This window comes from Quercus suber, unplaced genomic scaffold, assembly GCF_002906115.3.
Source record: "Quercus suber isolate HL8 unplaced genomic scaffold, Cork oak 2.0 scaffold_228, whole genome shotgun sequence".
NCBI lineage: Eukaryota > Viridiplantae > Streptophyta > Magnoliopsida > Fagales > Fagaceae > Quercus > Quercus suber.
In genome coordinates, this window is record NW_027069686.1 from 572,194 (window position 1) to 595,603 (window position 23,410).

General features: G+C 32.8%; 4 protein-coding genes and 1 pseudogene across 4 annotated transcripts; all 5 read right to left on the minus strand.

Moving 5' to 3' along the window:
- Positions 1-42: 42 nt before the first annotated feature.
- Positions 43-2,404, minus strand: LOC112036303 (protein NDR1-like). Its single transcript, XM_065780223.1, has one exon. The coding sequence runs from the start codon at positions 722-724 to the stop codon at positions 155-157; it is 570 nt and encodes a 189-aa protein (XP_065636295.1). The 5' UTR covers positions 725-2,404; the 3' UTR covers positions 43-154.
- LOC112036302 (NDR1/HIN1-like protein 3) lies at positions 1,686-2,297 on the minus strand. The gene has a single exon (XM_024069112.2). The coding sequence runs from the start codon at positions 2,295-2,297 to the stop codon at positions 1,686-1,688; it is 612 nt and encodes a 203-aa protein (XP_023924880.2).
- A 2,303-nt stretch (positions 2,405-4,707) lies between the features above and the next one.
- On the minus strand, positions 4,708-5,810 carry LOC112036304 (NDR1/HIN1-like protein 3). Its single transcript, XM_024069114.2, has one exon. It carries the CDS (start codon positions 5,566-5,568, stop codon positions 4,900-4,902), a length of 669 nt encoding a protein of 222 aa, XP_023924882.2. The 5' UTR covers positions 5,569-5,810; the 3' UTR covers positions 4,708-4,899.
- Positions 5,811-11,624: 5,814 nt separating this feature from the next.
- LOC112036324 (peroxidase 27-like) lies at positions 11,625-13,188 on the minus strand. Its single transcript, XM_024069132.2, has 4 exons — positions 12,893-13,188; positions 12,614-12,799; positions 12,349-12,514; positions 11,625-12,218 (listed from the first exon to the last, which is right to left on the minus strand). The coding sequence occupies exons 1-4, from the start codon at positions 13,112-13,114 to the stop codon at positions 11,803-11,805; spliced, it is 990 nt and encodes a 329-aa protein (XP_023924900.1). The 5' UTR covers positions 13,115-13,188; the 3' UTR covers positions 11,625-11,802.
- Positions 13,189-19,315: 6,127 nt separating this feature from the next.
- LOC112036341 (peroxidase 27-like) lies at positions 19,316-20,956 on the minus strand (annotated as a pseudogene).
- Between the last annotated feature and the right edge of the window lie 2,454 nt (positions 20,957-23,410).

The window sequence follows — 23,410 nt, forward strand, 5'->3', positions numbered from 1 at the left end:
GTGTGCTACACAAGTATTACTTAGTAAAACACTACACAGATATAAGACAACAAATTGTAGATTAACCTAGAAACAAAGTAATTCCACAACCCTTCTTTCTGTGTATAATGATACAAAAACATCCAATCATGTAGTAATTACCAACCATAATGATTCAAGCTTTATACCTTCTCCATTTCTTGGAAGAATGGCGTAGCTTAATCTTTTTCTTCTTACCTGAAATCTTCCCATCCGAGCCAATTGGTAGTTTACCTACCAAATCTAATTTATGATGCTTACTCCTCTGTCCCCAAGTCTTATATCGAACTTTAGTTAATAAGCTCGCCTTCAACTCGGCTTTTCCATTTGATATTGCATTGTGAAAAGATTTCCAAACACTCGGTTTGACCTCCAAATAATCAACTACTTGACGAGTTTTACTTCTTCCTTGATGGAAAGAAGGTATTGTTTTCTGTCCTACTGTATCCTGACCATAAAAAAAAGTGAACAAAATGTCATCATAATATACGCTTGAGTCTTTGTTTGGATTTTCAATTTCAAGGTCATAGTAGATGGTGGCATTTTGACCCTCACTACTGGCTAATGAGCCTGGTGGGATGGTGATGTCAACAATGGTATAGTTGGGAGGTTTGGGACGTAAGATTAGCCATAGACACAAGGCTAGGATACCCAAGAGTGCTACAATTTGGAGCAGCCATATATAGAAGTTCTTGGCTTCACACATCTTTTTGTTGTGGAGAAAGATGATCAGAAGGAGGTTTCAACTGGAATTACATATCATTTCAGAATTAAATATGGTAGGAGAAGCACTGATTTTTATGAGGATAAGGGAGATAGGCTTGAGACTTTCATTTGAAGGTTGTTAATCAAAGGGAAAGGGGAATATTAGAGGTGGGTGCATGTTGTTCAGGTTATATGGACAAGAAGAATCATTCTTTTCTTCGGGGCTGCTTTCATGCTTTTTCTCACGCGTAATGACCTTAATCAAGCCTCATAGTTGCACATGAAAGAAGCTATGTGGAAGCTCATATGTTTGTGCTTGGAATGTATAAGGAATTTAAGAATCTTTAAGGAATGAAAACCTATATATCAAGCTTCTTATCTGTACTAATAGCGCATGCAGTCATTGCAATAAACCAGTTATTGCATGACAAAATATAAATAAACATCTTGTTCTAGTCCAAGAGAGACTATTTATGAAAAATAACAAGGGCCGAGGGGAACTGAGAAAATGCATGTTCAGTTGTGTGAATTTATCGGAAGACAAAGCCACAGGCTTCCAGTAATTAAACTATTATCATATGCTTCAGAGTGCTATATTTGTTGGCTAGCTTGTAGAGATGCCAAACCAACTTCAGCAAATAAAAAACAATGATAATGGAAGAAATTATACTTAATTAATGTTTGTTTGGCAAAAATTAAAAAGTCCGTTTATTTTACTATTTAGCTTATTTTTGCTATTATTTATGGTTCCACTGTACTTTTTGGTACTATTCATAGGTTTATTTCAGCTAATTTTTACATTTATCCAGAGTACTATCAGTAAAAAAAATTTAATTTCAGCAAAATAAGTGGATCTCAAACGGACTTTACAAGATGGAAAAGTAAATAATTCAAACTTAAGTCCATGAACAAAAACAAACCTTGATTTCAATTTTTTATCTGATTGGAAATGTGGTGTAGCTTTATATTCTTCTTTCTAGCATCCTCCCATTTGAACCAACTGGCACATAAGCTTCAGTATATATCTGATGATGCTTTGTCTTGGACTTGAATATCTTGTATTTTACAGCATTTTCCAAGCAAACCCTCAAATCTATTGTTCCATTTGTAATTTCTTTCCAGAACTGATTGTTAGCTTCCACTAGCACTTCATATGTCGTTGCATTATTGTAGCCTTGGTAGAAGCCTGGCAATAACTTGGAGCCAATATGAACATCACCATGAAATAAGGTAATGTAGATGTCCTTGTAGTAGATGCCCATCCTTTTGTTGGGGTTTGAGAATATCAAATCCAATAGAATAGAGGGATCCCTTGTGTGATTTGAAGTAGAATTCATAGCAACCAAGGAGGAAACGTAGACATGTGATGTGGAATTCCTACCATGCAAGGGCGGAATGTGGACATTAGTGATTATGTAAATGGGACTCTTTGGAGTTAGAATCAGCCATATTAACACCGCGATCGATGTTAACAAGATTACAAACTCAAGTAGAAATAGAAATATAGAAACTTGAGGGTTAGAGGTTTGTGGGAGAATAGGTTGAGATTCCGAAGTTTCTGCGAGATCAGACATATTGGAAAAATGCTATTTTTCGAGGGATTGATCACTGAACATGCTGGGGTACGTGTTTCTTAGGATTATATAGAGGTTGCTTTAGGACTTAATTAGTCTGGTGAATCAACTTTTGTGAGAAAAGAGGGTTAAAATTTTGTGTTTTTCAGTGTCCAAAGGCTCTTTTTAGATGGTCATATACATAACTAAGATTTGGTAACAAAAATATTATTATTCCAAAAGTACACTTAATAGTGATTGAAACTCTCTTTTGCACAATGGTTTGCTGAGTCGTTGTCCATTAATCATAAAGACTCAAAGAATGCTTCTTTACACTTTTCTAAAACACTTCGGTGGTGGCTCTTTGGTGGACAACCATACTTTTTAAGACAATACAGTAAAGCTTGTAGATCGGCACGAAGAAATGTAGAAGATTTCTTAGCACTGAAGTCCTCTTGATACCAATACCATTCCCGGATTCTTACAAGTTACAAACAAAATACCATGCTTTTTTGTTAGTGCATTGTTGAGAAAGATGAAAAGGCATATATGAAAGGGATTACCAGTTGCTTTTAGTTCTTTTTAAGAAGCTGTGTAATTAAGAAATGTAATGCCATTAGGCATCACCGATCAGATCAGTACATGTAACCTGGGGCTGTCTTTCTTCTCAAGCAAACCTTGACCTTGCACAAAAGCTAGCTAGAACGTTGATGTATGAATGGCTCTTTCTAAGATACAGTCTTTCCCATGATGTCGGTACTTTCACAGCTTAACATCTTTTCAATAAGACAACTATTTAACTATTATCTTCTTTATCTTCTTGTATATTGCAAAAAAAAAAAAAAAAAGAGTCTTGGGGGCACATAAATTTCAAAAAAATTAGTTGGATTCTTTAATTTAAAAAATTCAAAAAGAAGCAAAACTTATCACGAACCAAAAGTCTTAGGTATTGCTTGGAATCCATTTATTTTGTTAAAACTAAAAATTGCTGAAAATATTATAGATAAAGAAAAAGTTAATTGTAATAGTACAGTAAAATTCATGAATAGTAATAAAAATAAGCTGAATAGTAAAATAATAAACTGTCAAAATTAAGCAAGCCAAACACACACTTAATTGAATAAAATTCAAATTTAAAAGATGCAATTGAACGAAAGGAAAATTAAAAAACTGAATTCAAATTAGGCCGAAGTTAGAGGAAATTATTTTCAATTTAGCTTTTTATTTTTCTATATCAAATCAGTATGCCACTTTCACCTCGATATTCTTATTATAATTTTATTAAATTTTGGAACTTTTAAGAATAGTATTTTATTTCCTTGTTCTATAGCTCTTTTTTTCTTTTTCTTTTTTAATCATTTTAATCAAAATTAAGTTGCTATATGATAGGATATTAATGAAGATCTATGTTCTGAATATTTTTGCTTAGGAATTAAGTTTGCCGCTAAAGTTTGCAAAACTAAGAAACCGAAATCAATAAATTTTCACTCTTTAGTTTTTAATTTTTCTAGTGGATTCAAAAGATGTCGTAGGGTCTATCTAGTCATCATGCATATGGCATATGCTTTCATGCATGTTACATCAAATGATATGCTATTCACTTTAAGAGCCAACTAGTGAATTAATGCACGGCATGTTTGTGTAGAGTTTGTGGTGTGTCGTTATATTAGAATATTTTTTCTCTCCCTTATGTGCATGCGTTTGTTTCTTCAAAAAATAAAAATAAAATAAAAAGGGTTGATAAAACCTTAACTATCTTAGTTTGGTGGCCAAATGAGGAAACTAATGGCGGCAATCCTATTTACGATAATCAATGGATGTGAGCCATATGGGCTATTATGAAAGTTAAAGACATAGAATTACGATCCTGTAAACAATAATTACACGTTAATCCAACTATTTACACCAATAGCTAGGTAGGGTCTTTTTTATACATATAAATAATGTTATCTTAAAATTATTTGGCTAAGTAACACTGTTTTAACTTTTATTTATAGGACTCTTCTTTTGAAAAGAATAGTTCAGGAAAAGTCTATTTTGTAAAATCATTTTACTAACATTGCTATTTACCAAAACAAAGGGCAAAAAGCTTATATATATATATATAAGATTTCATTGAAGGAAGGGTTGGACTTGTGTCTAGTAGTTAGTTCCACTTGACATGTTGATATGCGAACACATATTTGCATCTTAGCGTGTTTAGGGGAATTGTCCAATAGACACAAGCTTCACTCTTAAATGAATTATTAATTTGAAAAAAAAAAAATTCGTTTATTATTGAGAGATTTGTGAAGGGGGAGAAGTAAAAACTATGTCAAATAAATTGGAGATTGAATTTGAAGCTAGAGAATCAGAATGGTGGAATGAGGTACCAAATGGCAGAGTATACCAAGATAAGCATTAAATAAATTTATAAGCTCAAAATGAAAAAGATTTTCGTTGATTTCTTTTCTCCTCAATAATGATATTACAAATCAAATAATTTGAAACCAATCCTCAAAGAATGTACACCAAGTTAAGCAATCGTGAACTTTAGATTTCTAAGCAAACCCAATCCCAATAACCAAAACCAAAAGAAACATAAAGAATTGCAAAGAGGAAAATGACAAAGAAGAATCATAAATCAAGTGAAATAAACAGGGCATCTCTTGTCTTTATAAATTGGCAACATCACACCATCTGGGCCCACCGAAACTTCACAGTTGGCATGCATCCGATGGGGCCTGCTATGCCACTTGGAGATCTGAAATCGGATGATCGAGATTATTTCTAGACGAAACACAACCGCTCCAGCCATACGACGTTCATTCATTATCTCCGTCCAACGTTGACCGTTCTCTTTTAACGTTGTCACAGTGATTGTGTCTCCCACAGCTGTTGTATTCTTTGGCCCTTGATAAAACGGAAAAAGTAACGATTTTGACCCGATACTCTGGTCCTTGTAAAAAACCGACCCGTCCATTGAATCATAATGGACCCCAATGTTATGGTTTGCATTTCGGGCCGATGCATTAAATTGAATCTGGGTAATGTCAGAACCTTGGGCCAAGCCCACAACTTCAAATTCATGGATATGAAACCTTGGACGGTGTGGACGTAAACTAAGCCATAGTATGAAAGAGATCAAACCAACAACTAGCACAAGTGTCAAGAAAATGGCACATAACAACTTGCACAGTCGGGACGTGAAGCTATCATGGACCCGGTGGGCGATGTGCCGGACGGAGTGGTGGCGTTTTATGGGCCGGGACACCGGGGTGGACCGGGTTGGTAATCCGCCGGGGGAGTACATTTTTTTGGGAGCAAGAAATTGGAGGGGAATTCAGGGAAATGTTGATGAACAGATGTCTTGGTTAGGGATTTATGTAGAAAGGTGGTGAGGAAAAGAAAGGAATGTAGGAGAATTTTGGTTCTCTTGCATGGAGAAAGGAAGGAATAAGGTCCTTGTTTTAACCATGGGTCAGCTCAACGTTTGCCATATGATCCTTTGCATTTTATGTGCACTTGAGAGAACTACACTTTTTGGGCTCAAATAATCAGCTTTATCTTGTGTTGTGAAGCCCAAGGTAGCATAAATTGAGATAAAAAATTAATATGTGGGATAAACATATTTCATCCATATATGGTTTGGGTCGAATCCTTTCTCAAATGTTAGGCTTTATCCAGATGAGATTTAATTATTTGAGAAAGACCAACTTTAAATTGCCTTATTCACTAAGAAAAAACATCTAAAAAAAATCTATAAAAAGTAGATATAGAAACAAAGTAGCAATCAGATCACAATCTTAATATATTAAATTCTTCAATTACAAATATAATTAAACTTTTCCATCAATATATATATATATATATATAATTAAACCACATAATTGAATCGACTTGAAGCCATGATATAGCCCACATAATTAATCTTCATCTTAAGATTAAGCGTTTGTTTACCTTCAAATTTTTTGTTAAGTTTTTAGTTTTTCAAAATCTTACATTTTTTACACTTATACTATGCGTTTAGAAATAAGTTGCTTCATTCTATTATAAGTTATCACAATTTTGAATGATAAGCAATAGTAGCCTTGTCCTTTTTAAAGATAATGCAGCCTTAATAAAGATTTCCTACAGCGTGAGGAAAGTATACATACGAATACTAACGGGAATATGTTTCGTGGACTGGGGTCCAATCTTCAATGTTACGTGTACTTTAAAATATTCCGATTTATAATGTTTTATTTATACATTTTCTCGTTGCTTTTGCATATACGATATACCCCTGAAAAATGCTCCTATTTATTTTTTAAGGCTAAGAAACAGGTTTTGAAAAATGCAATATATATCACAAAAAAGTTTGGTATCAAAGGTCACCAACGTAGGTGACTTGAGTAAAAGAATTTTAGAAAGAACGAAAAGATAATATATACTATTTAAAGATGATTTCTCTTTTTGGACTAGATTTTTACATGGTTTAAAAATACTTTTAGACCCTAGGTTTAATAGAAATAAAACTTAAAGACAACCTAGTAAAAATATATCTCCAACTCCACCTAAAATGTCTACAAAATAAGATATTCTCCTACTAATCCATTTCTTCGAAACAAACTTATTCAAAAATTAAAACTAGAAAAAATAAAAATAAAAAACTTCTCTATTCACTTTGATATTTCCCTGAGGACCATGTTCCCCTTTTTTCTTTTTTCTTTTTCCTTTTTACTTTATCAAGATTCACCAGTTTCTTTTATTTATTTATTTTTTTTTAATTTCCAATTTCTTTAATTCCTAATCTCAACCCCCAAAAAAAAGAGTTGTATCTCATGCACAAAAGCGCTTATGATAAAACTAGTATTTTATAAGGTGATTGAGAAATGATAAATATGTCTCTTTAAATGTCTTGAAAAAGTAAGTAGGCAAAATGAAAATATAATTTTACTCTCCCACTTAGGTGAGAAAATGCCTATACTGCTGGAGATGCAATTGCCGATAAACATGCATGTGGTAGTTTTATTTTGATATCATGACTCTACAGTCTTCATGTGCCTAGATCTGGTACACCTTTCAATACTATCCTACTCGTTTCACCATGTTGTGCTTAAAGAAAACGGCTATTTGAATTCAATCAAGAACAAGAGTTCACTGAAATACTTGATCCAAAAATAGCAGCAGATATATAATGTAAATCTGCCTAAATGTGCTAGTGTGTGTGTGTGTTTTTTTTTTTTTTTTTTTTTTGGTTTTAACTTTATCAACATTCACCAGTTTCTTTTATTTTTTTTTTTTTAATTTCCAATTTCTTTAATTCCTAATCTCACGTACACTAAACCCCCCAAAAAAAGAGTTATATCTCATGCGCAAAAGCGCGTATGATAAGACTAGTATTTTATAAGGTGATTGAGAAATGATAAATATGTCTCTTTAAATGTCTTGAAAAAGTAAGTAATATGTCTCTTTAAATGTCTTGAAAAAGTAAGTAGGCAAAATGAAAATATAATTTTACTCTCCCACTTAGGTGAGAAAATGCCTATATTGCTGGAGATGCAATTGCCGATAAACATGCATGTGGTAGTTTTATTTTGATATCATGACTCTATAGTCTTCATGTGCCTTAAGGGTCATCAATGGGCCGGGTCAGGCCGGCCCGGCCCTTTTTCACTTGGCCCATGGGTACAATGGGCTGGGCATAATGGGCTATTAACTAGCTAATAGGCCAGGTTGGGCTGGGCCGAAAGAGGAAACCTTAGCCCATGACCCTGCCCATGGGCAATGCCCATTTTGTCTTTAGCGAGTTGGGCTATCGGGTTGGGTCTAATGGGTCACCCATGGGCTTGTGTTAGCATATTATTTTATTATTTTGTTAAGGAAAGAATCAATTTTTTATAAGAAAATAATCAATCTATTTTTTAAAAGGAAAGAATTAAAGAATTTAATACTTAATTACAAATTTTTTTTACAGTCAAATCTATTTAATTTTTGTTTTGTTGATGGAAACCTATTTAATTTTTTATTTATTAAGTCTTTAAATAGATTTTTTTTTTAATTTTTATCTTTAATAAAATAATGTCAAATGGTTAATTCAAATTTGATAAACTACTAGAAAAATATATATTTAATAAACTAAGTTTAGCTCAATTACTTTGGATATCTTAGTGGTTGAGGGAGTTCTCTTAAAAAATTCCTTTGATATCTCAAGATCAATCCTTCATACACTTCCTATATATTTTTGTTATGAATTATGAGTTATTAAGTTGGGCCAATGGGTTAGGCCAACAGGCTGGGCAACGGGTTGGGTTACTGGGCTAGCCCACCGGGTACCTATGGGCATAAAAACTAACTCATGGCCTGACCCACTGGGCTAGTGGGCTACCCATGGGCCTCAATAACAACAGGCCGGGCCGCCCATTAGCCCGATAGGCTGTCAGGTTTCTGGGTAGGGCTGTGGGCCTTGGGTTATTTGATGACCCTTAATGTGCCTAGATCTGGTACACCTTTCAATACTATCCTACTCATTTCACCATGTTGTGCTTAAAGAAAAAGGCCATTTCAATTCAATCAAGAGCAAGAGTTCACTGAAATACTTGATCCAAAAATAGCAGCAGATATATAATGTAAATCTGCCTAAATGTGCTAGTGTGTGTGTGTGTGTTTTTTTTTTTTTGGTAGAAAAAAAAATGGTTAAAAGATGGTGATCAGTGTAACTTTTTTACCTAGTTAGGTATAATCATAATAACTCCTAACTATTCCCAGGCTAAGACCTCATCTTGATAAAGTATAAGGAGTACCAACGCATCTCTAGTAAGGGAGGGGTGATTTGAATCCAAGATACTACCCTTATTAGAGCCTCATTGGCCCAAGACCCCAGCCACTAATCGTGTTGATAGCCTAAATGTGTTATGTTGATACCAGGCCATGTCCATGTAGAGAGGCCTAGTTAGTGGAAACCATAACTCTAACTCTAAGGTTTAGTACAAGGAGGCTTTGCTCATTCTAAAGCTAACTAGAGAACTGGTTTACGTGTTGAAAAAGAGTCTAAGATTAGGGATCGTGTTAGCTAGGTATTTAGTCTTAAAATAATCCACCAGTATCAAACTTGGTCAGAGTGTTCTTGAATCAAGTGACCTTGAAAAACAAATAATAATAAAATCGGCTGGCCTTTGATAATAGATATTATCCTCTTTAACATTACTTTGCTTTGCCAGCAATTTACTGAATTGGAATCAGCCATGCATGTGCTTTGCCCATGAAAAATGTAGAAGATTAAACAATCTAAAATGTAGTATATATATGCTATTTTATTAATGCGTTATTGACATTAATTAAGCCTAGCTTTTTTTTTTTTTTTTTTTTTTGAAGAGAAAGTTTCAACCTATACATCCGCTTCTATGATAGTTTTATCATCAGACCAAAACACAATCAGTTTTTGTTAGGCGGGAATTAATTCCAAATCTCTTATACAACATCAAAGATTTTATCGTTGAGTTAACTGGAACCCACATTAACCTAGCTAATCAGTGAATAAAATATTTTGAGTAATAAGTAGGTAAAGTTTTGTATTTAAAATAATTAATTAATCATGTTGAAGCAGAGTCGGTGTATACAAACCAAGGAATAATTTTAGCTTGTGAACTAATTATGTGCTTATGACTTCATTTTCCTGTGATTCCGTGAGACATTATTTTAGGACAAAATTATAGAAACCAGTTTTCATTAATTTAAAAAAATTAATCATTATATATGATTGGGATTAAGACAATCACATGCATGGATCTAATTAGATCGGCAGGCTGTTCCGACTTAGCGCCAGAAATTCATGCAGCTATCATGATTCATGAACTAACAATACTTCATTCTATATATATATATATATATACATGTTTTTTATTTTTTATTTTAATTTTGACCTAATTCATTTAAAAAATTTATTCGCTTACTTCAGCCTAAAGCGACAATGTCAGAGCTTATCTGGTTGGATTTTCTTATTTGGTGAAATGGAATAATTCAATATGAGGTGGCATTATGTACATCGCTGAAAATTAATTCCTAGCTATATATGGATGCAATTAATTCTTATGAAATGGAGAGGTCTTCTCTAATGAAATTTCTTATTCGCCAAAAATGTTAAATTGTAGAAATTTCTTCCCTAGATGTAAGAAATGTGTTTGGGGGAGTCATGGACTAGAACATTAGGACCTTGCTGTTCCTAAGTCGTGTGAGGAAACTTATTCAGCTTACTTTTGCAAATTAAGGACATATTTGGAATATTAGATGGAGACTGTAATAAGAATAGTAATTTTAATTATTAAAAATAAAAGATATTGTAATGAAATAAGTAATACCTATTCATATGCATAAGTTTAGTTGTAGAATTGTTACATCTACTAATATAGTGCACATGAAAAGTTTGTATTTTCAAAAATAATAATTTTAAAAATTGTTACAGTTACTAAAAAATAACTATATATTATACTATTTTTAGAAATAAATAATTTATACAACAAAATATTATAAGTTCAATTAAAATTTAAGTATCTTCGTTTCATATGTATATATATTATATATAACCATTTCATTACAGGATGTGTTACACCATACCAAATATAACCTAAACATATTTGTAGTCAGTACAAATGCAGAGATATCAAATGAAAATGGATAAGTTCACGTCTCATTCCCCTAACAGACGCTCAAAATAATTAACATTCACCAAACAATCTATTAATTAATAAAGCTCATATGACATTGACCAGCCCTGTTTATTCAAAAGTACATGACGGTCCTAGCTAGGTGTTTTCATGTTCTTGATATATATATTCATTAAGACAATTTTTTTTAGCGATTCATTAAGACAATTTTAACCGCTAATTTATGTCTAAAGAAACAACGGTAGTGGTTATCTGGTTGGGCTTTTTTATTTACTTGAATGGAATTTTAAACTATATATATAACAAATTATAAACCCTTAGATGACTGAAAACTAAACCATGATTATAAAATGGATACAGAGTCCATTTCTATTGTAATTGAAAGGGTTCTAATCCACAACTTGTATCTTTATCTTCTCTAAAGAAATTACTTATTGATCACCACGCATATTAAACATATATGTTGTCAGTTCAAATGCAGTTAATCAGACAAAAGTTGATAAATTCACGTCCCCACTCCCCTTCTTCAAATTAAATTTATTATCCAAAAATAAATAAAATTGGGCAGTTAGATTCAAAGAGTTCTTATTATACAGTTGAATTTATTTAGACATATAAAATTGGTAAATAATGCATGAAGAATCTTGTGACTTTTTGTGCCCACAAGCAATGGCCTAGTTGAAAAACCCACATGAGAAAAAATGCTACACACAAATTTGAAGACTTCAAAAACCAATCAAAAAAGAAATTTTATTCTGAAATTTAATTTTGGAATGACCATACAATATTAATAAAGCTCATATAACATTGAGCAACCCAAGTTATTTAAAATTACAACCGTGACAATGCAGGAAACTTTTTGCATTTCTGTTCCTAGCTAGGTTTAATTTCCTGGTCCTTAATTAGTTGACCCTGCTGCATTGTTTCCTGATTTCACCAGCATTTCCCGTGAGAACTCCAATCCGACCCATATTCACCATTGATACTCCAAAGTCTTTGAAGAAAGTAGATCCCTGAGTAGAGGCTTGAAGTTTGACATATGCTTTTGTCTCAGGATCATTAAGAAGAGCTGAATCTGATTGGAAGAGACCCCTTCTCTTAGTCACAAGAGTGTAGTAATCATCATCAAATGTCTTGAAGCTTCCTGGATCCATTTCTACGAGTGTGTTCACATCGTTTGGCTTGCATCTGTTCTTCAATCTTAAAACATAGTTGGGGTCCAATGTAGGATCGGCATCGCCCACAATGCCCTTTCCGGTGAAGTTGTAAAGACGGTTAGTGAAGGAAGAGCAGTGAGAAGTCCCAATTGTGTGTCCACCTGAATTAATAACAAAACAACTAATTAAATTAGTCACATTTCTAAGTAAATATACACTTTTTTTTATACTAAAAACTATAATTTTGTACAATAAAATTAGCAATAATAATATTGCTTGGTGTTTAAGTACCTGATAACACTACTAGGTCTTTTACACTTAGACCCTTTTGTAGGAAATCATTTTTCAATGTAGTAATGTTAGCAAATGGCGGAATTAGATTTAGCAGGGCCTCTGTCAAGTTTGAGATTCTCCCATCTCTTCTTCCAGTTTCAACTTCCCAGGATGGTCCCATACTCTGAAAGAATTATAAATTCCATATAATTATATATTATGTTACAAGAAACACTAAATTGATTATCAAATTAATTGGAAGGATAATTTTTTTTATTATTACCGCGGCAACCACATCCCTAGCTACTAAAGCCACGATGTCTGCACATGAAACTACACCAGGGCATGCCTTTTCTAGTGCAGACTTGACTTTATCGATAATTTGAAATCCCCGAAGGCTAAGATTTGGAATTGCGTATTTTTCAGCTTGTTTTGTTGAAGAATTCAAAAGCACAGAGCCTTCACAACCCTATAGACAAAGCTATGAGTGTTAAAATAAAATAAAATTCTGCAGGGGCAAACAAAATGCTACAAAATAAATATGAGACATTCAGTAACGTACCCTAACGAAACAATCGTGGAAGTGCATTCTCAGCAAAGGGCCAGCAAGTGAAGGTGCTTCTGATATAGTTTGAGCTATAACCTTTTTAACAATGATCTCGGCTTCTGGGCATGTCTTTGCATAAAAACCTACTTTTAGTCCCTGCGCATTTGCGGTGTCTAGTACAAAAAATACAAACACGAAACAGAAAAAGAAAGAAGTGAAAATATTTGATGTAGCCATATCGTAAAGAGAAAGCTGATAATGTTTAGTTTTGGTTCAGAGATACTGTGCAACGTATGTGCGATTTTATATGGAACCTAAACCAGCAGATTTCAAGGAAATGCTGTGATCATCACATGGCAATTTGCTGGCTGAATTTAAAAAACGAAGGAATAAGTCTCTGATTCAATAATTTTATGATTTCTTTTTCTTTGAGCTATAGCTGTTGAGGTGGCTGCACTCTATAACCAATTGTTGGAAGTCAAAAAAAATTATGATCGGTGTGGTAAGTGTGATAGCTTAATAATATAAAACACTATAACTTAATTGGACCCCCAATTTTAAACTTACGGTTCAATTGTTTTTGCTCTACTTAATTAAGTGTAGAATATGAGTAAATGAAGCGTGAAAGCTCAAATAATGTAAAACACTACAACTTGTTTAAACCCCCAATTTTAAGTTACGGCTTAATTGCTTTTGTTCTAACTTATTTAAGTGTGGAACAAGAATAAATGATAAATAATAATCGGAACTATTCTCTAAGCCACAACCATAAGCAAGCAATAACAAACATAAACCTTAAAGGGTAAGGGAAGAGAGATGCAAATACAAGATAATACCGAGACGTGTTATCAAAGTGGAAACCGAAGTACTCGGCAAAAAACCTCTTCGCAGTCCTTTAAGTTGAAATCGATTCACTAATGAATAAAGTTGGAGTACACGAATATCAAAAAGACCCTTCAAGCTTAATCTACTCATTGTACTTGAAACCTCCAAGTTCTAGCTACCAACGAGTTTCACCGAGCTATGTCTTCACTAATTATCTAGATCCCACAATTAGCTCCAAATTGCATCCACCAATCAATGGCTTCTTCCAATGCTTCCCACACTCACCAAAACTTCTCTCAACACTCACATTGGGTGAGGTAAGTGTTTGAGCTAAGAATCTCTCAAGGATGTATAATTTGAGAGGTAGAAGTAAAGGAAAACTTAAGAGAAATGGTGTAAATGATTGTGGGTTTACAATCTCTAACTCTCAAGTGTATTGCTAGGGTTTTCTCTCTTAAAAGTTCCTTGAAAAAACTCCTTACCATTTCGTGGGCAATGTAGGCTTATATAATGTTGGTAAAGAAATGAGAAAAACACACTTTAAAAAATTCAGGTAGTGAGTTTCACGGGTCACTTGTGACTTGGCCTGAGTTGCGAAGTGACTCGTGAAATCCATCCTGGTATGAGACTATTCAGATTCCAGCATGTACTTCTTATGTGGCCTTTCATGGTTTGTCCACTCGCGAGCTAGCTGCGAATTCACCTTCTTCACATATCTTCGCCAAACTCTCACACTCAAACCTTACAACAAATCCCACAAAAAATACAGGGAAATGATTGAACAAAAATACAATCAAATTTGACACGAAATTAAAGCCAATAAAAAACATAGTTGTAAATCACAACTTTACAAAATACAATAAATTGAAACTACTCTCTAGTGAATAATCATAAATAATAAACAATAAATGTAAATGATAAAAAGTAAAGGAAGAAAGATGCAAACACAAGATACCACCAAAATGTATTATTGAAGAGGAAACCAAAGGCTCTCTAAGCTAAAATGATCAACTAATGAATAAATTTGAAGTACAAAGATATCAAAAAGACCCTCCAAACTTAATCTACCCAATATACTTGAGCCCTCTAAATTCCAGATCCCAACAGACTTCATTGAGTCATGTCTTCATTAATTATCCGAATCTCGCAATTAGCTCCAAATTGCATCCACTAATCAATAGCTTTTTCTAGTACTTCCGACATGTACCAAAACAATTCTCAACACTTAAATTGGGTGAGGTATGTGTTTGGGATAAGAAGCTCTCAAGGATTTGTAATTTGAGAAGTAGGAGTAGAGGAAAACTAAGAGAAATTGTATAAATGATTGTAGGTTTACAATCTCTAACTCTCAAGTGTATTTATAAGGTTTTCTCTCTGAAAGTCTTCTTACAATTTCGTGGTATTGTGGGCTTATATGGTGTATGTAAAGAAAATAGGAAAGCACATTTAAAAACATCTAAGAAGTGATTTCACAGGTCATCTCATGAGTTGGTCCACTTATGAAATGACTCTCGAAATTCCTCCTAGCACTTGACTATTCAGCTTCCAGCATGTGCTTCTCAAGTAATTTTTTGCAAGTTGTCCACTTGCGAGCTTGTCATGAGCAAGTCGCGAACTTCACTTTTCATCACAAATTTTCACCAAACTCTCACACTCCACCCTTACATTTAATCCCACAAACATACAAGGAAATGATTGACTAATTATAATCAAATTTGACACAAAATTAAAACTAACAAAACATAATTGAAAATCACAACTTCACAATGAGAATATGGATCAACATTGGAGAGAATAAAATTGATGTTAAATGACCAAATAAAACTTGTTCTTCTAGTAAATTGTAAAGCAATATGGAAAATAGTAAAAGCACGCTGAGTGTTCAAATAGCGTATAAAACACTATGAACATTTAGACCCACAATTACAAATTAACAATTCAAGATTAATGTCAAACAATATATGTGCGGAAAATGAACATAAGCTAATAACAAAATTGATAAACAATCTAAACCAAATAAAAACACATCCACAGCAGAAATTAAATTGTAAAGATCAAGGGAAGAGAAATGCAAACACAAGGACAACACAACGATATGTTATCGAAGAGGAAACCGAAGCCCTCGGCATAAAACCTCTCCGCCGCCCTCCAAGTAGTCAATAATCCACTAAAGAATAAAGTTGGGATACATGAACAGTAGAAGACCTTCCAAGCGTAATCTACCCAGTATACCTAAGCCCTCCAAGCTTCTTGCTCTAATGAGGTTGCGCCGAACCTTTGTCTTCGTTAGCTTACCAGATTCCGCTATAACCCATAACATTAACCAATAACTATTGGTCTCTTCCTAACTGCTTCCAAAAGCACTAAATAGCCTTCTCACAGATACGGGTATGGTGAGAAAAGGATTTGGGTAAGAACCTCTCAAAGATGTAACAATGGAGAGGATGAGAATATAGGAATTTGAAGAATCTCTATGTGAAGATTGTGGATAAATCAATCTTATTTTTCTCTAGGATTTCTCTCTCAAAATTCTCTCTGGAAGCTCTCTACATTTCGTGGGTTTAAGGGGTATTTATACTTGGGTGAGAAGGGAATGCGAAGAGTTAGTTTTTTCCCAAACAGGATGGTCTGGCGGCTTGGCCTCGCGACTTAACTGAATCACGAGTTCAAGCCGCGAGATAACAGAACTGTCAACCTAGACTTTTTGTCCTGTAGTGCTCCAGCTAGAGCGACTGTTCATCTTCTCGCACGCTTCACTCGTGTGCTACATTTGGCGGCTTACCAGTCCAGAGTCACCCACGAGTCCCAACCGCGAATCCCTACATCTTGTACAAACTTAAGCATTTCTTCGCAATCTCTCACTCACTACCCTTACATGATTCCCACCTAAATACAAGGTTACTAATTACTAAAATACAAGCAAATTTAGCACGAAATAAAGCCAATACAATGGTTGATTAAATTCAACATTACACATGCAAACTACAGTTAAACACTAAGAAGTGTTTAGGAAGAGAAAAACCCAAAACTCGGGTGAAAAAAATTTTCCCCTAACCACACCGTTGAAAAACTCCACTTAACAAGAAAGTTGCAGTACAATAGAATATTATATACCCTCCAAGCCCATAAATTTAAATGTACTTGAGCTCTCCAAACTCCAACTAGCAACTAGCTTCTCTACCCTTTCTCCTTTTAGCTTGCTAGAGACCTTCCATTGAAGTTCCAACGGAAACACTATCAAATAGACTGAATTTTGAATTTGGCTTCTGAAAGTTTCAAGAACCTTCACCACAACTCACAAGGACTATGAATAGGTGAGATGAAGGGAATTCACATCTCAATCAAGGATTGAAAGAGATGGAAAAGAGATGTGGAGTGTTTTTGCTCAACAACCAACAATTCTCTCTTCTCTTATGAGAAGTGGCTGTTGGGAAAATACATGAAAATACATTTTTGTATCTCATACAAAAAACATGCAGCGGAAATAAACGGATCTACTTCATTCATGTGAGATAACATGCAACATCTAAATTTTAGAAACAAATAATAAGAAAGCATACCTTGATACAGCGAAATTCAAAACAAGATTGAACTTGGGAAGACTTTCAATCTTCACTCCAATTTCACAATGTGCCTAAGATGAGTGGTCTCTTAATCAGTTTTATATGTATTTGTTCAAGAAAATCACCAAGTTGCTTGAGAAAAAACTAAATATTTCTCTTTTTAATCATACGTATATTTTTCTGCACTTGGCAATTTACTTTATTTAATATCTCTTATTAAATAAATAACTAATTATCTAATTGGATTAGCTTTTTAAGCCAACCCAATTCGGCTTTAATGTGTAGCTTGGAATGAGACCAAAAAGGGACAAATAAAACTCTAACTCCATGGGCTTTGGACTTATCCGTCAACTCTTGACAATCTCAAAGTTACCATTAATTATATTTAATACTACTATATAAATATAATTGCACTCTAGACTTTATTAATAAATTATATCCCAAAACTTCATTAAACATTTAACCCTTTCTTGAAAATATTCGTAGTAATACAAAGTCATAATATGTAACTATCACTTTGAAAATTACTACCTCTTGATCATTGAGTATCCACTTTAATACTTTAAGTTATTCATATATGTTTTATGAAATCCAATTTCATAAAATATAAATTTTAGTAACTCTTTACAAAAGTGGTTAGGCTTAACACTCTAAATAACCAAATCCATTAAACTTATCTCAAGGAAATATTTAATATCTCTATAAAGAAACTATGAATTCTATCTTGAAAATATGTGTTCCTTCAATATTACGTGTGGTTGTCCAATATACTGAGATTTTGACTATTTGTTTAGATCTCATTCCTGATATATTAAAACAATCTACATTTCATGATCGGATTCACTATTTCCTTAAGATCGAGAGTTTATGTAAATGAAAGTCATCAAGAGTTTATGTAAATGAAAGTCATAAGATTTATTATTCATTTGACAATTATTAATAAAATAATAAGTCTCACAGCAGTCCAATGTAATAAGTTTTATACACTTAAAACATATTAACATATCAACTAGAAGTCTTCACTTCCATGATCAAGACAAATCATCTTAATTAACATGTTATAGTCTTTGTAGATGAAATGCCTAATTTCATTATCGACTACGAAATAAGATTTTGAGTTTACAAAGAACTTATGATTTATATCTTCTATAACTAAATCACATAAATCACATACTATGCATTTCAAGAACTATATGATAATATCCAAATATTCATATTACCATTATTTTAGATAATAATAAAACAACTTTATTACATATAACATAATGGCATATATAGTATATAATAGGATTTTAGAACACTAATCCTAACAATGGCCTCTTGGATATTTAAATTTTGTTCTAGAGTTTGCAATAACCCTTATCTAAAGCCCTGGCCATATACAATAGCTGTGAGGGTGTGTGCTAGCATCATCACAATGGCCAAATATTGTAAAATAAACAGAGTACACTAATCGTGCAACTCACAATCTTGTCATGACCTAGCTAGTCACGAAATGGTTGTGACTTGCCTAGACAGCACTCTGATCTAGCAGTTTACCATATGTCACTTGTGGGTAGAGCAACTAGCTTGAGATCGCTTGAAGTCAAAAGCAGATTCTGAAGGCAGCTTTCCAAATGGTAAATGAGGCTCAAATACATCTATCCTAACTACAATTAAGTTCTGGAAAAATACATTAAAATAAAAATAAAAATAAAATATGTACAAATTTTTCACTGAATTAAGCTAATTAACATAGACTTTACGTAGTTAATTTAAAATTTTTTGATAATTTCACGTCCCCACTCGCCAACTTCGGACGTGCAAATTAAATTTATTGTCCAAAAAATAAATAAATAAATAAATGGCCCGTTAGATTTAAAGAGTTCCTATTATACACTTGAATTTATTTAGCTGTTTTCAATCCCTAAATAGTGAATCATAAGTTTAGGCCCATATAAAATTGTTAAATAATGCATAAAGAATCTTGTGACTCTTTATGCCACCAAGCAACGGTAAGCCTAGTTGGAGAAAACCTACATGAGAAAAAAACTATACACAAATTGAAGACTTCAAAAACCAATCAAACAAAAATTTTATTTCTGAAATTTTATTTTGGAATGACCAAACAATATTAATAAAGCTCATATAACATTGAAAAACCAAGTTTATTTAAGAGCACAACCGTGACAATGTAAGAAACTTCTTGCATTTCTGTTCCTAGCTAGGTTTAATTACCTAGTCCTTAATTAGTTAACCCTGCTGCATTGTTTCCTGATTTCACCAGCATTGTTTCCTAGCTAGGTTTAATTACTCCAATCCGCCCCATATTCACCATTGATACTCCGAAGTCTTTAAAGAAAGTAGATCCATGAGTAGAGGCTTGAAGTTTGACATATGCTTTTGTCTCAGGATCATTAAGAAGAGCTGAATCTGATTGGAAGAGACCCCTTCTCTTAGCCACAAGAGTGTAGTAATCTTCATCAAATGTCTTGAAGCTTCCTGGATCCATTTCTACGAGTGTGTTCACATCGTTTGGCTTGCATCGGCTCTTCAATCTTAAAACATAGTTGGGATCCAATGTAGGATCGGCATCGCCCACGATGCCCTTTCCGGTGAAGTTGTAAAGACGGTTAGTGAAGGAAGAGCAGTGAGAAGTCCCAATTGTGTGTCCACCTGAATTAATAACAAAACAACTAATTAAATTAGTCACATTTCTATGTAAATATACACCTTTTTTTTTTTTATTATGACTAAAAACTACAATTTTACACAATAAAATTAATAATAATAATATTGCTTGGTGTTTAAGTACCTGATAACACTACTAGGTCTTTTACACTTAGACCCTTTTGTAGGAAATCATTTTTCAATATAGTAATGTTAGCAAATGGCGGAATTAGATTTAGCAGGGCCTCTGTCAAATTTGAGATTCTTCCATCTCTTCTTCCAGTTTCAACTTCCCAGGATGGTCCCTTACTCTGAAAGAATTATAAATTCCATATAATTATATATTATGTTACAAGAAACACTAAATTGATTATCAAATTAATTGGAAGGATAATTTTTTTTATTACCGCGGCAACCGCATCCCTAGCTACTAAAGCCACGATGTCTGCACATGAAACTACACCAGGACATGCTTTTTCTAGTGCAGATTTGACATTATCAATAATTTGAAATCCCCGAAGGCTGAGATTTGGAATTGCGTCTTTTTCAGCTTGTTTTGTTGAAGAATTCAAAAGCACAGAGCCATCACAACCCTATATAGACAAAGCCATATGTGTTAAAAAATAGAGACAAAGAAAATAGTACAAAACAAATACGAGACATTCAGTTACGTACCCTAACGAAGCAATCGTGGAAGTGCATTCTCAGCAAAGGGCCAGCAAGTGAAGGTGCTACTGACATAGTTTGAGTTATAACCTTTTTAACTATGAACTCGGCCTCTGGGCATGTCTTTGCATAAAACCCTACTTTTAGTCCCTGTGCATTTCCGGGGTCTAGGACAAAAAGAACAAACATGAAACAGAGAAAGAAAGAAGAGAAAAGCTTTGACGTAGACATATTGTAAAGAGAAAGCTGATAATGCTTGGTTTTTGGTTCTGAGATACTGTGCAACGTATGTGCGATTTTATATTGAACCAAAACTAGTAGATTTCAAGGAAATTCTGTCATCACATAGCAATTGGCTGACTGAAATTAAAAAACGAAGGAATAAGTACCCATGATTAAATAATTTTCTGATTTCTTTTCATTGAGCTATAGCTGTTGATGTGAGGGAACTTTATAACCAATTGTTAAAAGTCATAAAAAATTATGATTGCTGTACATGTTAAGAGAATGTGGGTCAATAGTGGGGAGTATAAAATTTATGTTAAGCGACCAAATACAACTTGTTCTTCTAGTAATTGTGAAAATTTGTGTACAGGTATATTGTATTAATTGTTAGTTCTTAATAGGCACAATTTTGCATGATGCTTCTCTATCATCTATGGAACTGAAACGAGCTCTTAAAATAAAAAGGTGTAATATTAGCAAACAACTTGTGGAAGTGCGCCTGTCTTATCGCATGATATTGCACTTACTGATGTAAGAGCACTTGTACATGTGCTTGTATAATAAATAAAAAATTGACTAGATTTTACATTTTAGCCAATTATGCCAAAAATTTATCCACGTTAAATTAAGAAAAAGTGAGTAAAAATATATAGTTGTTACAACTTATAATGATTATGTAAATTTACACTAGCATTATTCATTTTGTATTTAATTTTGTATTCTTTTTTTATCTATCCGGAGAATAATGGAAGAGAATGAATGTTGGTAGTTGTGTGTAAAGAAAGTGAAATAATTTTTAAAAATTAAAAAAACTTGATATTATAATAAAATGTAGTATAAAATAGATATTTTGATGTGAAGTATTTTAAAAAGTATGTAAAATAGATAAAGAAAGTAAGATATCTAAAAAATAGACAAATTTTTACATGAGTTTATGCGAATGTCCTAACAAGTTGTGAAGTAGTGTAGTTCCATTTTCCTTTTTTTTAATGTAATAATTAATTTAAGTCAATTGGATAGTTGTGAAAATTACAAAAACTTGCTAATTGATAATTGATGGATTTTTTAATGAATACTCTAAGAGCAATGGTTAAGATTATTAATTTAATGTTTGTATACATTTTTCAAAAAATTGAATTAAATTGTATACATATACCCAAAAAAAGCACACACAACCACAATGAATTTGTATATGTAAGCTAATGAATCATTAACATTTGTGTGTATATATATATATATTTTACTTTTTATATTTTACTTTTAGAAAAGTATTCATTACAGCTCATAATTGAGTATTTATTAGACTTTAACTCGTGCCCTTTAAATTCTACTTGTTGAGGAACCAATATTTATTATTATTATTTTTTTTTTTTTTTTGAGAAAGAACCAATATTTAATTTAAGTCACCTTTTAACCGTAAAAAATAAAAATAAGTGAATTATGCGCTACAAATCTGATTGACTTCTTGAAAGAAAAATTATATAGCAAAAAACAAATATATTATATATATATATATATTGAAAGAAAAAAAAATTGAATCTGTACAATCATGTAAACTAACTCACTCTAAGATGTGAGAGGACAGTTGACCATGCTATTTAGATATACAGAGCATCACCTACTCTCAAAAAAAAAAAAAAAAAAAAAAAAAAAAAAACAGAGCATCACCTACGCCCAAAGGATGATTGCGTGGGTTAGCTAAAGTCATTTTCTAATTTAGAGAGCCGAAGTACAACTGGCACTTGACATTCTCATGGCTGATGCTCCTGCTTTCAAAGTCAAACACAGTGCCGGCTCAATGGTGTAAGCCATTGATGCGGTCCCCTTGGGCCTCAAGAGAAAAAAATAAAAATAAAAATAAAAAAAGTCCCTAAATTTTAACTAATGGTATTAATTAAGCCAAAATATTAACAAATAAATAAAATAATATTTTTTTATCTAATGAAAAGCAAATAAAAAAAAGAAAAAAATGTTTTATCCACAATATTTTTCATAACATTTTTACAAAAAAAATCCTAAATAGCAAATTGTTAAGGGCTGTTATTAACAGCAAAAAATGATTTTAGTGGTAGGTTCAAATAAAAAACAAGAAGTAACTTAACATCTAAGATTTGTTATGAAAAACATTGTGAATGTAGCACTTCTAAAAGAAAAAAAAGAAAGAAAGCAATCCACAAAAAAATTCACAACATTTTTCACAATAGTCGAGTTAGCAAACTTTTACTAGTTTTCAACTAAATTCACCACTAACATAATTCTTTTACTTACTACCATAAATCTGCTACATCAACAAATATAAAAAGTTGTCAAATTTTTGTTTTTATAAACTTATTAAAAAAAAAATCTACGTGATTTATGTTAATTAATAGTAATTTTTCATATAAAACAAGATAATTAATTTTCGCCTTAGGCTCCCAGATGCATCAAGCTGCCCCTGCTCAAACATCAACTCTAAGATCAAATTCTTATAGTTATCTAAGGTGCTTTGATGATTTATCATCAATCATTACTCAAATATCAAGATTTTATGGATATATAACCCTAATTAACCCTAGGGTTTTGAAGTACTTATCTTCGATTCCATAGCACCTTCAAGGCATCTTAG